Below are 14592 nucleotides of genomic sequence, written 5' to 3' on the forward strand. Positions count from 1 at the left end.
AACATGCATGCAAATATGCAGACAAATATCTCCCACAGCACCTGCATGCAAACCAAAAGTCAAATGAAATCTCTCTGTGGGAGAAATCATTGCCATGATGAAGCTGAGTTTAAATCGGTCTGTATATCAGCAAAGGTAGTAACGTTAATCCTGTGAGTCTCACACACACACGCACACACACTGTGGCGTTAAGGGGCCAAACGACGCGCATGCTCAGTGCGCTCAGTCACCTGGGAACCTGTTGCTCAGCTGCGGCTGCTCTGTGGTGAGAGGAGAGGAGGACGCCTGTGGTAGATTTAAAAGGATGCCTTTCAGTCTTTATCCTTCATCGTTATGGACATAAACGACGCGCTACAGACCTGCCACTACAGAACCAGACTGTAACCAAGCCGGATGAAAACACTACTACAACAAGTGGACGCCAAAAGTCGCTTTGTGTGTCATCTCAGTCGGTTTAACCAAGAAGGGCAGTTCACACACTTGTGAGTAATGTGCTTTGTCTTACATGCATTGCCTAAAATTAGCAACTTACTGATGTAAGAAGACTGTCACATTATTACAAGTTCATGCTGTATAGGCTATATAGAAGCAGTATTTTGGAGACTTTATACTATAGTATAGGCTATTTTTCATCTGTAACAGTCAATATTTTGCATGCAGAGTTACAGAAAATAAAATAAATAGATATATATTGCATGTGAAGCCCTAAGCAAATATTGTATTGAAGCCAAGGGGCAGTGTTTACCCAACTTTTAAGAGTGAGTTAATCCACTACATTGCATACATGTTCCACACTGTGTCTACAGGGGCTGTGTGCCTGTCAGCAGGTAGACACGGGATGATGCTCTGGGTGTGTAAGAACAGATAATAACCCTCACAGGACCATCACCACGGAGACAGGTACTCCAGAGGGTTGCCTGCAGTGTTGCCGATAAAAAATCTCTCAGGTACACCTATATGCCGCTGCAGTGGTCTGGGTTCAGGATGTTTTCTCTGTTGTGATTATAAACAAAATGTGATATATTTTTTGTGTGCAGGTGTCTGATTTGTAACACCTCAGGCAATGGGCAAATGCTGCAAATGCAACGGGAGACTGCTGTGCATGTGCCTGCTCCCTTGCATGATGACCGGCCACCTCCTGATTTACATCATGGTGTCCATATTCGTCACCATCTCCTACGCTCCCCCGAAGATAACCATCCACTACATCGCCTCTGGGATTTCTGCAAACTCCTCCACGTCGGCCTCTCACCCGCTCGGCCCTTTCTGGAACCTCCGTTTAGAGGATAGCGCCCTGTGGAACCGGCTGCAGCACGCTTGGGATCGTCAGCACAACCCGGTGCTGCGAGGAAACGCGACCGGGTTCGCGAGGAAGCCGAAAACTGAGTTTTTAACCGAAATCGAAGACGGATGCCTTTCTGACTGCGTGTCGCACAAGTGTTCGGTCCCTCGGATGGATGATTTAAACAGCTTGCCAGAACAAATGAGGGCATTTGTACGGTCGATGCACTGCAGGGAGTACCCGCTCCTTATCAACCAACCTGGTATGTGCAGGAGGAACGATAGTAGCTTTCGTCTGGATTCTCCAATGCTCCTCATGGCTGTCAAATCCCAAGTGGGGAACTTTGAAAACAGGCAGGCCATCCGTGAAACGTGGGGGCGCAGTGGTCTGGTGAGGGGGGAATCCAACAAGAAGGGTGGATTAGTGCGCACTGTGTTTCTGCTCGGAAGGCAGGACTCGAGCACAGGTCCTCACCCAGACCTCAAAAACCTCCTGGAGCTTGAGAACCAGAAATACGGGGACATCCTGCAGTGGGATTTCCGAGACACTTTCTTCAACTTGACCCTAAAAGACTTGCTATTCTGGCGTTGGCTCCGGCAATACTGCCCCACCGCCATCTTCGTGTTCAAAGGGGATGACGATGTCTTTGTTCGAACGGGCGCTCTCCTGGATTACCTGCACAAGCAGTGGGAGGAGCACAACCTGTGGAAGGCCTATACGAATGAAACTGACCTGGATTTGTTCGTGGGGGATGTGATCTATAACGCAATGCCGAACCGCGAGCCGTCCACTAAATACTACATACCAGAACGTTTCTACAAAGGCGCGTACCCGCCGTACGCCGGCGGAGGAGGGGTGGTGTACTCTGGCTCGCTTGCATTACGATTGAAAGAGGTGTCCGAGAGGGTGCGCCTCTTCCCAATAGACGATGTGTATCTGGGCATGTGCATGCACAGACTCGGGCTCTCGCCAAGCAAACACCCGGGTTTTTTAACGTTTGATCTCCCGGAGACGGACAGGGGAAATCCCTGCGCTTACAGATCTGTTCTGCTCGTTCACAGACGGAGTCCCAAGGAGATGCTGACACTGTGGGGGCAGCTCCAGGGCCTGCCAGGTCAATGCTGAGGCTCATTTGACTGCCAAATAGGATTCCTCGAGTACAGGATGAATGCTGTCACCACACTCATTTATAAAACTTACACACTGTGACTGCGTCTTCATGTCAAGCATGCAATGTACCTTTCCTCCGAAGAGTTACGTAACAACACTGAGGAGGAGACTGATCTACCTCAAAGGGTACTTTTATTATGAGGGCATTACACAATAAGGGTGCGTACATGCTACCTTTTAAAATCAATACAGGTATGTATTTGTATCCTTTCAACTTAAAAAGTTTTATTTTACTACCTAATAAAGAAAATATAATACCTTTCATAATATTTGAAGAGAATACTTTACCGTGTAATTCATTTGTGTTTTCTCGTTTCACTCATGTATTCTTTAAAGGAACAGTGTGTACCATTTCAGGGGATCTATTAGCAGAAATGGAATATAATATTCATAACTATGTTTTCACTAGTCTACAATCACCTGAATCGTTGTTAGCTTAGAATGAGTCCTTTATATCTACATAGGGAGCGGGAGCCGTTAGCATTTTTACGTTATCTGAAGGCCAACGTGGTTATCCGACATGCTTGTGAAACTGCGGTAACGTTAGCCGCAGAGTGCAAAACTGTGGTACCGCCAGCCACCGTCTGACTTCCGTTGCTCCTAAAGTAGTGTCATTATGGTAAGGATGGCCTCTGAGCGAGGTGAACGGCGTTACCACGGTTTTGCACCTCACATTACCGTAGTCTTGGAAAGGGAGAAGTGAGCAGAGGGGTATTCAGTTGGTTGCAATCTACAACCACACCACCAGAAGCCACCAAATCCTACACACTGTCCCTTTAAATCAGCAGTTCCAACAATGAGTCACATCCTTTTTTTTACCTGAAATTTAAAATGCAACTACTCCTTATTCTTTTGCAACTTCAGTACCAACTTGTAGCAATGCTTGACTTTGACAGTGCTTTCATTTAGCCAGGGAGAATACAATGCATAAAATAATTATGTTAACAATAAAGGTTAAATCCCTTCTGTACTGCGCAACATGTTGCTGATTTAAAAAATGTTGTTTTCTACTCGTGGTTTCTAAAGACAGAACTCCACAATGTTTGATTTCTCTCTTACTAGTTATTTGATTTGAATAATGAAATATTTGAATATGACTGACTGGTAATGTTATCCAGTTGACTATTTATTGAAATATTGTGTCTTTAAATTGTCATTTAAGATGAACACAAACAACAATAATGCTATTTTTTCCAACAAAAAATGTATAATGTTCAAGGGTAAATAAATGTTGTCTCTAAAAACATTTTATTGAATAGCCTTATTTATTTATGCTGTTTATGTTGTTATAATTCAATTATGTTTTGGTTGCAACAAGATACAAAAAAATCCTATAACCATAATATATCTTTAAGAAGGCAGAGGCAAAATGAAGGCAAAGCATTACGCAGCTGATAAGCCACCAGCATTACAGGCACAGCACAGTGATCCAATTGAACTGAATATTTACTAAGCACAGTAATGAAATCCACAGTTGTGTGTGTAGTATTAAAACATATATTGGACAGTGAGTGTTTGATACTCCACTTCAGTCTTGGTCACAGTAGAGGTGCAATGGTTTGCATGTTTATTTATTCTAGTATTATTTTTATTCTTTTTAGTTTTGCAATGATTTCACCAATTATTATTTTACTAATATTGAATAAATATTAAATATTCTAACATAGGGCCTACTTTATGGTGCATTCACTGCATTGTGGATCAATTTATTCCCCATACATTAGTTAAGTTTGTTTAAAATTAGAGGTTCATTTTGAATTATTTATATATCGTCTTTAAGCTAAAATTGGAGCAGTTCAATTTCAAGTCAATTAATTATTTATGCAGCGCCAAATCAAGAAGTTATCGCATGACACTTTTAATAGAGCAGGTCGTTGTTGGTCTAATTGCAGGTTCAGAATTTTTTTTTTTGATGATCTCTGCTTAAAGAGATGGATGCGAAATGGAAATCCAAGGTCGACACACAGTGGAAATACCTAGTTTGCTGACAAAGTTTTTAGCTGTAGGCCTTTCCTTAGTCAAACATGTGGTTAATCACCAATTCAGACAAGCACCTGCTGTAGTGAGTTCCCACATTTTAATTAAAATGAGTCACTCGTGCATGCTAATATAAATACAACAGTTAAGGAGGGTGAGGGTTATGGTTAAGAGTTATTAAATGATCTTTTCCATTCAAGCTTATGTATTGTGCACATGGACCTTTGATAACTTGCTGTATTGAGTTGTGCTATTAAAAAAAAATACTTTTTTACATCCTGTTACAGCATCACTGTAGGCTACAATAGTGTTTTGCATTCACTTCTCTTGGTCACAAATGTTATGGATTACATTATTATATTACATAATAACTAATATTACATATATTAGATTACATTTATTATATTATTATTATTGGTGATCTGAATATTTCCAGATGAGTTATGTGAATTTGATCATATTTATATAATATAATATAATACTGTATAATATAACATTAAATTATATTATTATATTACAGTCAAAGCAGCATAATACAAATAATACAGGCCTGATTAATGACTGGAATGCATAATGACATTAAATTCCCTTAAATGAAACGTGTGCTGTTAAAGAGTGCGTAAATAAGTAAATAACATGTACAGTATGTGGCCATGTTGACCTTTACCTAATTTAATGAACTGTTCCAAACATGACATAGTAATCATATCTCACTTTTTACATTCATGTACAAAGTCACATAGCCTACTATGTTGTATGTTACTTGGGCTTAGCAGGAGTTAATGTTTGGTCTGCTAAGCTTAAGTAAACTTAAACTCATGTCTCATCCTCTCACTTCTGTAAAAAGCCAAAGAATGACAAGTGGTAGATAGTAGAAGACTTGTGATGTCAGCTCTAAAATAAAAGTCCTGTGATTGAACATCTAACGATGAGTAGACTCTAAACGATAAATTCACTTTCAAGTCTTCAATCTTTAAGGGTCAAAAACTAGGAAACGTTAATTCTGTTTTATAAAATTTATTAAAACGTGGAAAACATAGTTCAACTATCACATATATCTATGAAACATGAATACAAAAGCTTATATGATCAACATTCAATCCTGTTGTTCTATTGTCCTCTACTGTGCTTTCTCCTCCGAGCTCCTCTTGATAGTCAGCTCTCTCTCAGCCTCCTCAACACACGGAGCGTTGGCGGCCTGGATGTGGAGCTTCCCGTCTGGAGCCAGGTAGCAGGTGATGGCTTCAGGGTTCGGCCCTTCAGGCAGATCGAACTCCTGTCTGAACTCCCGGCGTCTGTAAGAGTAGGAGCCTTTCCCGTCCTCCTGCTTCTTCTCCGTCTTCCCGCTGACTCTCAGCTTCCTGCCCACCTGTTTGACAGACAGCTCCTCTGGGGAAAAGCCTTGAATGTCCAGAGTCAGGCCAAAGGGCTCTCCCTCTTTTTCCAGCTGGTAGGAGACCGCCGGTTGCACGGCCACGCTGGTTTGGAAAGGCTCCGTTTCCTCCTCCAGGATCTTGTGTTGGAGTTTGTCCATCAGCTCCAGACTGCTGCGGAGCTCCTGTAGGTTTCTCTGCAGTAGATCCTGCGGGTAAAGCAGAGGTTTGACCTCTGACCTCAGACTGCGTACAGGCCAGTAGAAGTCCGTGAATGGACCGAGGGCAGACTGGAATCCATGAGAGCACAGCATCTTCAGTGTGTGTTGAGTCCTCTTGTTAAAGTGTGTGTTTTCTTTGGTGTCGCTTTCTGTCTCAGCAGTGGGACTGTCCCAGCTTTTATATTCTAACTGGAGGAGATCCAGAGTCTTCAGGAACTTTCCTGTCATTGCCGCAGCTCTCCACTGGGTGGAGCCGTTACTCAGGAGGGCTGACGTCACCGGATCATTCCAGATTGATCAGGAAGTTTGCTGTTCAAAATGCAAATATCAAAAAATGCAAAATCAATTCACACAGTATGTGTTGGGTTCAAATCAACAAGTTAATAAAATATGATTTTTTAAATATACACTGGTGAGAGCACTATGCTATTGGTTTCCAGTGTGTCTTAAGGAACTTTTCTGTTAGATAATAAACAAATATCTACAGTATTTATGCCGTTTTCAAATCTACATGACCCTTACAAAAAATAAGTGTATTCAAGTATGCTATTAGAATACTTCAATTAAAACTTAAAATAAGAGAGTATGCTTTCAGTTTACTTTTTATGTACTTATCAGAGATGAACTTAACAAAATTATACTTAAGTATACTTGGCTTATACCGTCAAGTATACAGAAAAATCCAAGTGCCAACTTGGTTTATACTGAAAAGTATACAGTAAAGTGTAAGTATATTTAGCCAAGTACTATAAGTTTACATAAAAAAAAAACTTACAAGTATGCTTGAAACTAAACTAGTAGTTTACTGAGAGCATTCTTTAAAGTATACTTTCATAAACTAAAAAGTGGGCTACAGGTATATAACTTGTAAACTAACAGTATACCTAGGTCATGAGTAGTATAGTTCATATTACAGTGGCAGTACAAAATCCAATTTGGATGTAAACTAGTTCTCAGAGTTTACTGCTCTTACATTTAAAGTATACTGAAAAGTATACTTTTTATAAACTAAAAAGTGTGCCAATTTAGACCCAAGACGTATTGAAGTAATACACTTACAAGTATACTAGTAGTACATTGATATTAGTATGCTTATTACATAAAGTATACTTGGGATTATACTTGAACTATACTTAAGTTTACATCATAAAATAAACTTGAAGTATTTTTCAATAAGGTTCAATAAGGTGGTATTCAAGAGATAGAGAGAGAAAATACACTCTTTCAAAATGTGTTGTTTTAAAATGTCAAAGATGGGAGATAATAAAAGGTTAGTCATTGTGTTCCTTGGACTGGAAGAAACAAGTAAGAAATGTAGGGAACACTAAAAGATATCAGTGAGCAATCTTTTTAATAGACATGTTTTGTTTTTTTTCTTCTCTCTATCATAGATTCACATATTAGAATGGACATTTAGTGACTAATGCATTCACTCTACCACCGGCTACTTCTGAGGGAACATTGGATCCTTCAGTGGATGTTTGGTCTTTTAAGTTTCTCAGATGAAAACACAATGTTTGTTTAATATCTCAGCATGAGATTGTCAAAACCTTTTTTTAATATTCTGCACACACATTACCTCTGATCGTTCCCCCCTGTCATTTGGAAATAATTCCTCTAGATGGCACCCTTCCACAAACATTTACTAGCACAACTATCCTTCAAACCCCTGCAGCTTTCCTGCTATCCCAGCACTTTGCCACTAGTTGTCCTCCTAGTTTAACAAAAGACTAAATCAGTTTGCCAACACTTGAAAAAAGCCTCACTGTACATCTCTACCTATGGCAATGCACAGCTTCTAATCAATACTGTAGCTGTTAATTTGCGCTTTCCATTCAATCCATTTCTATTTCTGTGACACATGTTGGTTTTAGTTTTGTGAAAAGTCAAAAGTGAACCATTTTGATGCTATTATGCATGATGTGATCATAATGCACTGATGTTATTATGTGATTATGTCAAACATCTGGATGTATAACTCAGTTTTGAGTTAAACAGAAGTAAAATAGCACCTGTCTCGTGTTTAAAGACAGATTTCAATGGAAAAAAGGGAAACAATTCACTGCACAGATGAGCTATTCTCAATGGATTTGTAATTGTGATGTTGTGATATAACAGAATTTTGTTTTTTTTTCACTTGCTAATAGTAATTTACACCTTTCACCTGCCAGTATTTTATTTATTTATCCAGTGTGCAGAATGAAAAGACTGATATGGAGGACTGCGCAGAGAAGTAGGGCAACGGCATCACAGGAGGCAGGATTTAAACCCACAGTCTTCTTTTCAACATATTCTATATCTCTCCCCCCCAAAAAAAAAAACAAGGACGGATGATGAAACCTGCACTGGCAAACACAGCGCTTTGCTGCTCGGGGATATCGTGTCAAGGCTGGTGTCAGGATTTTTGACACAAAAAGAGAATATATGAGTTTTTTGAGAAGGGTTGGTGGGGAGAGAGAGATACTTTTTTTGCCAAGCGTTCACCTTTGGATGAACTCCCCAAAGTGAAGGCAGAATAGAAGTGAGGAGGAGGAGGAAGGAGGAGGAGGAGGAGAACGAAAGGTAACGGAAACAGAGGAAGGATGAGGAGGAGGAGGATGAGGAGGAGAAGAAAGCAAGGCTCCATGTAAATCATCCGCATTGTTCTGCTAATGCTGCTTGTATGCACAAACACACACACATAGTGAAGACGCCGGGACGGCATCAAAACACACACACACACACACAAAGAGAATCTCGGGCACAAACTTCCTTGTTCCTGTCTTAGTTTGTCCCTCACAGAGATGCCTTTTAATGCGCCATAATCCCCCCTCTCTCCCCTGAACACATAAAAGAGATATCCTTCTATCTGTGTAAGTGGTTCTGACGGCCACCAGCTCATCACAAACACACACATAGACACACACACACGTAGAGCCGCCAGCTCATCAGCATGCAGTTATTCCTTTGGCGCGGGATCGCAGGCTGTTAATTGGCTGCCAAGCAGAGTGTGTGTGTGTGTGTGTGTTTGTGTCTGTACTGCAGAGCCGGGGCTGCTTAGAAATTCCCGTCACGTCTCCGAGCCTCGATTAAGACGTTGCTCCAGTTTTCGAACAGACAGACATGTGGGGAGGAGGGGAAGAGAGGTAGAGAGATGCAGCATGGAGGGTGGGGTGGGGGGAGAAAGATGAGAGAACGCCAGAGGAGTGGGAAGGGAGGAAGAGAGGTGATGAGGCGGGACTCGGCAAAGGAGGGAAAAAAGTGAAGGGCAGAGTGAGAGAGAGGTGGTGAAATGCTGCAGTGGTCCTGTGTGTAGGACCTGGAACTGATAACTCTCCTGTACTGCCTTCCTTATCTCTATTATTGAGTTGCAGAAGAGGGGGAGTTATTTCAGGAGTCTACTGTAGAGTTCCACTAGTAAAAAAAGCCTGTTCGTTTTCTCCTATGTTAGGTGACTGGCACCGGTGCACCTCCAAAGTTGCGGAAAGGTATCTCCTGGTTGAATCTTCAGAACGAAAAAGGAGCAAGTGTGTTAGAAAATATCTGCTCCACTGATAAAAAGTCAGTGTAGTGTATAATCAGCCTTTTTACTGTTATAATATATATTTTATTTACCACTGTGGAGAAGGCAAAGGCCTCTGCAAAAACATGTGAGAACATGTTCTGTGTGTCCTGTACAATGGACCTCTGTCTCCCCTGTTATTGTGTGTAGACACCTGCATGAGTCTCTGATGGTTCAAGGTTAAGGAGTGAAAAAGGAGATATCGAAAGTGTATAATAGCTCAGGAGGAAAAACAAGTGTCAGACCTTTTTTTTTATTCCACTCTGCAGACTGGAGGTCTCATTCTTTCATTAAACAAACAAGGAACTCAAGAAAAAACGGTGTCTTCCTTTGCTTATTGAAAACTACTACATCAGCATTACAAGTAGGCCTATGATGACCCTGAGGATGGCCACAAGCTGAAAAGCATCAGTCTGTGTTTTGCTTTAGTTTTGACATCTCAAAACGGTTTCCCTTCTCCGTCAACACATTCTCACTCCCAACCCGTCAAGTACCGCCGCGTGTCAATGTACGCTAGTTACATGCATAGTGTCCTTTCAAAATAAACTTCCATTTTCACAGGAAGTTAGGTTAAGGCAAAACAAACACTTAGTTAGGTTTAGGAAACGGTTGTGGTAGATGTTAACTTCATTAACCAACAACTCATGTGACTAGTGACTTACCTGACTGACGATACTGACGTGTCACATGACTAACGGTTACTTTTATGGGCCACGGACAGCAGTCTCCTGGTTGGAAGTCCTGTGTTTATTTGACCCATCCACCTCCCCTCCCGTACACCCTGAACGGACTCTCATGCTGTATTACGTCAGTTGCTCCAACCGTCTAATAACACTGCGGGTGGGTTGGAGTTAGTTGAAAGCCCGGTGTGACGCATACAGTCGCTAAAGGGCACCTCCGTGCGTCGGTATTCGATGCTGAGGGGCACTTAACCAAACGGCAGTATTTGGCGAGTTGGGAGTGAGACCGAGTTGTCTCCATGCACCTTGGGAGTTGTTGAATTGGTGCCCGACCCCTACTCTGCTTCAATTTTGGTTGAATTCATCAACTGTGGTACAGTGTTTAGTTTCCAACTGCAAGAACAAAGCATTCAGGGCCCTGATTCCCACTCCTGACTGGCTTCCTCTAGTTCCTCTGTGGCTTCCACAAAACTACATTATGTGTATGTTCAAGTGACCAAGCCCTCCAAGAGGAAGTAGTGTGGTTTTGTTTTAGAGCCACAAAGTCTACATAGAGAGGAAATCAGGGTGGATGGACACATGAGACCGCTGTCCGTTTCCAGTTTCCTACCGACAGCTAATATTGGTTTCTTTTAACCATGACTGCGGTCATTCCCCAACCAAGTGGTTATTATTGTAACCACCATGAAGATCAAAGACCCCTAAGCTGTTTTCTGTAAAAGCTTGCACACTGGCGCGTCAATTTGAGTAAAGATGCGTCACTGTCCAGCATCAACATGCGCTATCTCTCCAGAAAAGCAGCAATCTCATCATAGTCTGGCATATTCCAGCTACTGTACCTTGACTGCTTCTTCTGTTTGTATGGCAAGTTTGGTATGTGCAACAGGTTTTCAAATATATCATAAAAAAACGTTGGAAACTTTGAGACCCTATAGGGGAGAATGACGGAAAGATAAAGGGGAAAAAATTATAGAAGACATGAAGAAAACTGTGAGAAGCTTGGTATGATAATATAGGCCTGAAAAAGTGAGCAAAACAACAACATGGTACAGACACACATACACACACAGTGTGTCAAGCAGCGAGCAGGGTGATAATTTGAAGGTTATGGATTCTGAACTTTCAGCTTATGCCCTAATGAAGCCATGAGAGACTCTTCGACGTTTCTAGGTCACGCGTACGCACTGAGTCACACGATACACAAACTGGCTTTCAATTGCATGCGCATATACTGTACTGTACACACACACAACACACACAGATTTCACTGCAGATCGCCTGTTATGTAATCATGCCAGAGAGTGAGAGAGAGAGAGAGAGAGAGAGTGAGAGGACAGACACCCCCTGCCTAATCAGACACCAGCAGACACACACACGTCTCACAGCTGTCTGTCAGACACTGACTGCAGCCATGTTGCTCTTTCACAGCTGCAGCAACCGAATGACAAGTCATCATCCGTATGAATATTTTTATTTCCGCCAAACAGTCTTTATCATTTAAGCCTAGTCAGACGGCGGCGGTAGCTTTGTAACAGACAGAAACAAGACTTTATGCCTCGTGGCGCTTGAGCTGACACTTGGTGGCACGAGGTCAGTGGCAGCACAAGCTTGCTAACCAATGGCATTAAAAATGGCCATTAGTATGGAATTAAACGACATAAATCAAATAATACTATCTCACCTAATTGGCCTCATTTGTTACCTATTTTTACATTCTTAGAGGTCAGAGAACAAGGTTAATTAAAGAACTTGCTATCTTTGCTCTTTTGTGAATGCATTTGTGTTTTTCTCAGCTTTGGTGACCTTGATTCTCTCTTATCATCTATGATAAGAAAAAATGGTGGCGCTGTACGTTTCTTGAAACCATGTGATATGTTGAATGTGGACGTTTCTGAACCACAAAGTTTCATGAATACGTTTTATATCAGCTTGCAGAACTGCACAATGCCAGGTGGTTAACGCTGTAAAATGATTGGTTAGGTTTAAGTTTAACAGAACTACTTCGTTAAGATTAGAATAAAAGGTCATGGTTTGTGTTTAAATAATAACGTAACAACGTAACTAGCGTAAATAAATAACAACCGGCCTTAGCTGACTTTCTTATGTAACGTTACGTACAAGCGTAACAATGTTACGTAACTAACAACATTACGTAGCTAACAACATTACGTAACAAGTGTAACAACGTTACATAAGCGTAACAATGTTATGTAACAAGTGTAAAATCAACGTTTACTTTGGTTTCACGCAGAACACAAGCAGCTGTCTCCTGGGTGAAAGTCCTGTGGTTAAATAATAACGTTACAATGTAACATAACCATAACAAATGTAACAACGTAATTATCGTAAATGAATAACAACTAGTCTTAACAGACTTTTTTTATGTAATGTTACGTAACAGGCGTAACAATGTTACATAAGCGTAATAACGTTGCGTACAAGTGTGAAGTCAACGTTTGCTTTTGGTTTCACACGGGACACAAACAGTGGTCTCCTGGGTGAGTCCTGTGTTTGTTGGACCCATCCACCACCACTCCCACCCACCCCCTTAGTGGACTTTCTCACTTGTTATACTTGTACTAACTTTTGATAATGGTCATTCAATACGTCACTTGCTCTGCACGCTGCTCGTTGTACTATACGTCACTTGCTCTGACCGGAAGCAAAAACGCCGACATTCAACGTATCCATGGTTTGCAGAAACGTACAATGCCAACATTTTTTTCCTGGCGACTGGGCTGGCGTCTGCAGGGTGTGTGTATATGTGAAGGACCGCGGACTAAGTGATCTCAAGGTGCTATCATGTTTGTTTGATGGAGGATAATTAAATAGGTAATAGAAACCAGCCTGCTCTCATCACTATTGATTCTTTTGCAGCACAAACACACGACATGCGCACACACGCACACGCACACGCACGCACGCACGCACGCACACACACACACACACACACACACACACACACACACACACACACACACACACACATACACACACACACACACACACACACACACGCGCACACACACACACACACACACACACACACAGATAAAGGCTCAATACCCTAAAGCCCCTGGTCTCTAAGAGGAGATGTCTGATACTCCCACATCAGCTATCAACAAGCTTTCATGTTTTAATGGGCCTGTTTAACCTAATCCACATTGGCCCCCATCCTTCAACCCCCCGCCACCACAAATTCTTCAGTGTAGCGGTCCAAATCCATACGCAAAGTCCTTCACTGTGAAAAGTGTTTGTTTGATGAAAATCAAACAAATAATCCCACAAAAGAGCCATCCTCCATCACAAGCATTCTCCACTCTTTAGATCCATGAATCTGAAGCAAACCCAATCCCACTGGGGGCGATCAAAACTGAAAGGGAGGAAATTATATGAAGACATTCACAGAAGATTAAACTATGACAACTCTATGTAAGGGATAATGTGCAGCGAGACAGAGTGATGAGAGGGTGCGGCATTGCCCTGTCCGCTAGCTGTACATTATCCCGCTTATTACACAGCTACTTACTTAAGAAATCAATAATTTATTTAATTAATGTCGATTCCGCCAGAGTCCGACATCAGAACTGTGCCCATAGCAATTGGTCTGTTATACACAGCAACGGTCTGCTATAAAGAAATAACAGACCATTAGAACGCCGTGATTGACCAATCAGAATCGAGTATTAGTAGTACTGTTTTTCGACACAGGCAAAAACCACCTCAAGCGAGCGTAAAAACTTTTTTGCAATTGAGGAAGTTTTATCCAATTTTGCCGTTTCTAAACAGAAGGAGATACTTAAAAATGCAAATAAAAATATGTGAATGGAAACACGGCTATAGTGTGTCATCACTGACAGGTGTGGAGTCTCATCTATAATGTGATGTGATGCATTGCATTGTGGGATTGTTAGCAGAAAGTAGTGCCATGGATGTAACTCTTTTTTGTTCCATTGAGGGATTTTTAAGGGCACTTTGTAGTTGATATATTTACATACTATATAGTAAATAAAGAGTGATTTTGGGATGAAATTTTAGAATTTGGGGTGCAATTGGGCCGACAGAAAAAACTAAGTGGGGAGTGTTCCTTTAAGATGATTAAAAAAAAAAAAAATCATGTTGGAAATACCTGATGCCCTTTTTCACCCATAGTTTTTAGCAAGAATCCCTGAACACGCATACAAACGTATTCATTTACATTTATATGTACTACGCATTTTGCATATGGCAGATTTGTCTCAATGTCAAAAATGAAGTGTCTGTCGTGTTTGCCTTTTCAAAGTGCATCATTTAATTTAACAGGAGCGTCATAAACCGCAACACGTTTCTCTGCTCCATGTGCGCCTTT

General features: G+C 41.4%; 2 protein-coding genes across 3 annotated transcripts; one reads left to right on the top strand and one right to left on the bottom strand.

Annotated features, from left to right (window-relative positions):
• The first annotated feature begins 208 nt into the window (after positions 1–208).
• On the top strand, positions 209–2714 carry LOC119477782 (N-acetyllactosaminide beta-1,3-N-acetylglucosaminyltransferase 2). Of its 2 annotated transcripts, XM_037751914.1 has the most exons (3): positions 209–482; positions 807–947; positions 1038–2714. In XM_037751914.1, the coding sequence occupies exon 3, from the start codon at positions 1064–1066 to the stop codon at positions 2405–2407; it is 1344 nt and encodes a 447-aa protein (XP_037607842.1). In that variant the 5' UTR covers positions 209–482; positions 807–947; positions 1038–1063; the 3' UTR covers positions 2408–2714. The 2 variants fall into 2 exon arrangements, with proteins under 2 accessions (XP_037607842.1, XP_037607843.1); XM_037751915.1 differs by lacking the exon at positions 807–947.
• Positions 2715–5417: 2703 nt separating this feature from the next.
• Positions 5418–6266, bottom strand: LOC119477824 (heat shock protein, alpha-crystallin-related, b11). The gene has a single exon (XM_037751962.1). It carries the CDS (start codon positions 6249–6251, stop codon positions 5550–5552), a length of 702 nt encoding a protein of 233 aa, XP_037607890.1. The 5' UTR covers positions 6252–6266; the 3' UTR covers positions 5418–5549.
• Between the last annotated feature and the right edge of the window lie 8326 nt (positions 6267–14592).

Source organism: Sebastes umbrosus, chromosome 19 (genome assembly GCF_015220745.1).
Source record: "Sebastes umbrosus isolate fSebUmb1 chromosome 19, fSebUmb1.pri, whole genome shotgun sequence".
In the NCBI taxonomy this organism is placed as follows: domain Eukaryota; kingdom Metazoa; phylum Chordata; class Actinopteri; order Perciformes; family Sebastidae; genus Sebastes; species Sebastes umbrosus.

Coding starts and splice junctions, on each gene's coding strand:
- LOC119477782 (XM_037751914.1), top strand. CDS start 1,064: ATGGGCAAATGCTGCAAATGCAACGGGAGACTGCTGTGCATGTGCCTG.
- LOC119477824 (XM_037751962.1), bottom strand. CDS start 6,251: ATGACAGGAAAGTTCCTGAAGACTCTGGATCTCCTCCAGTTAGAATAT.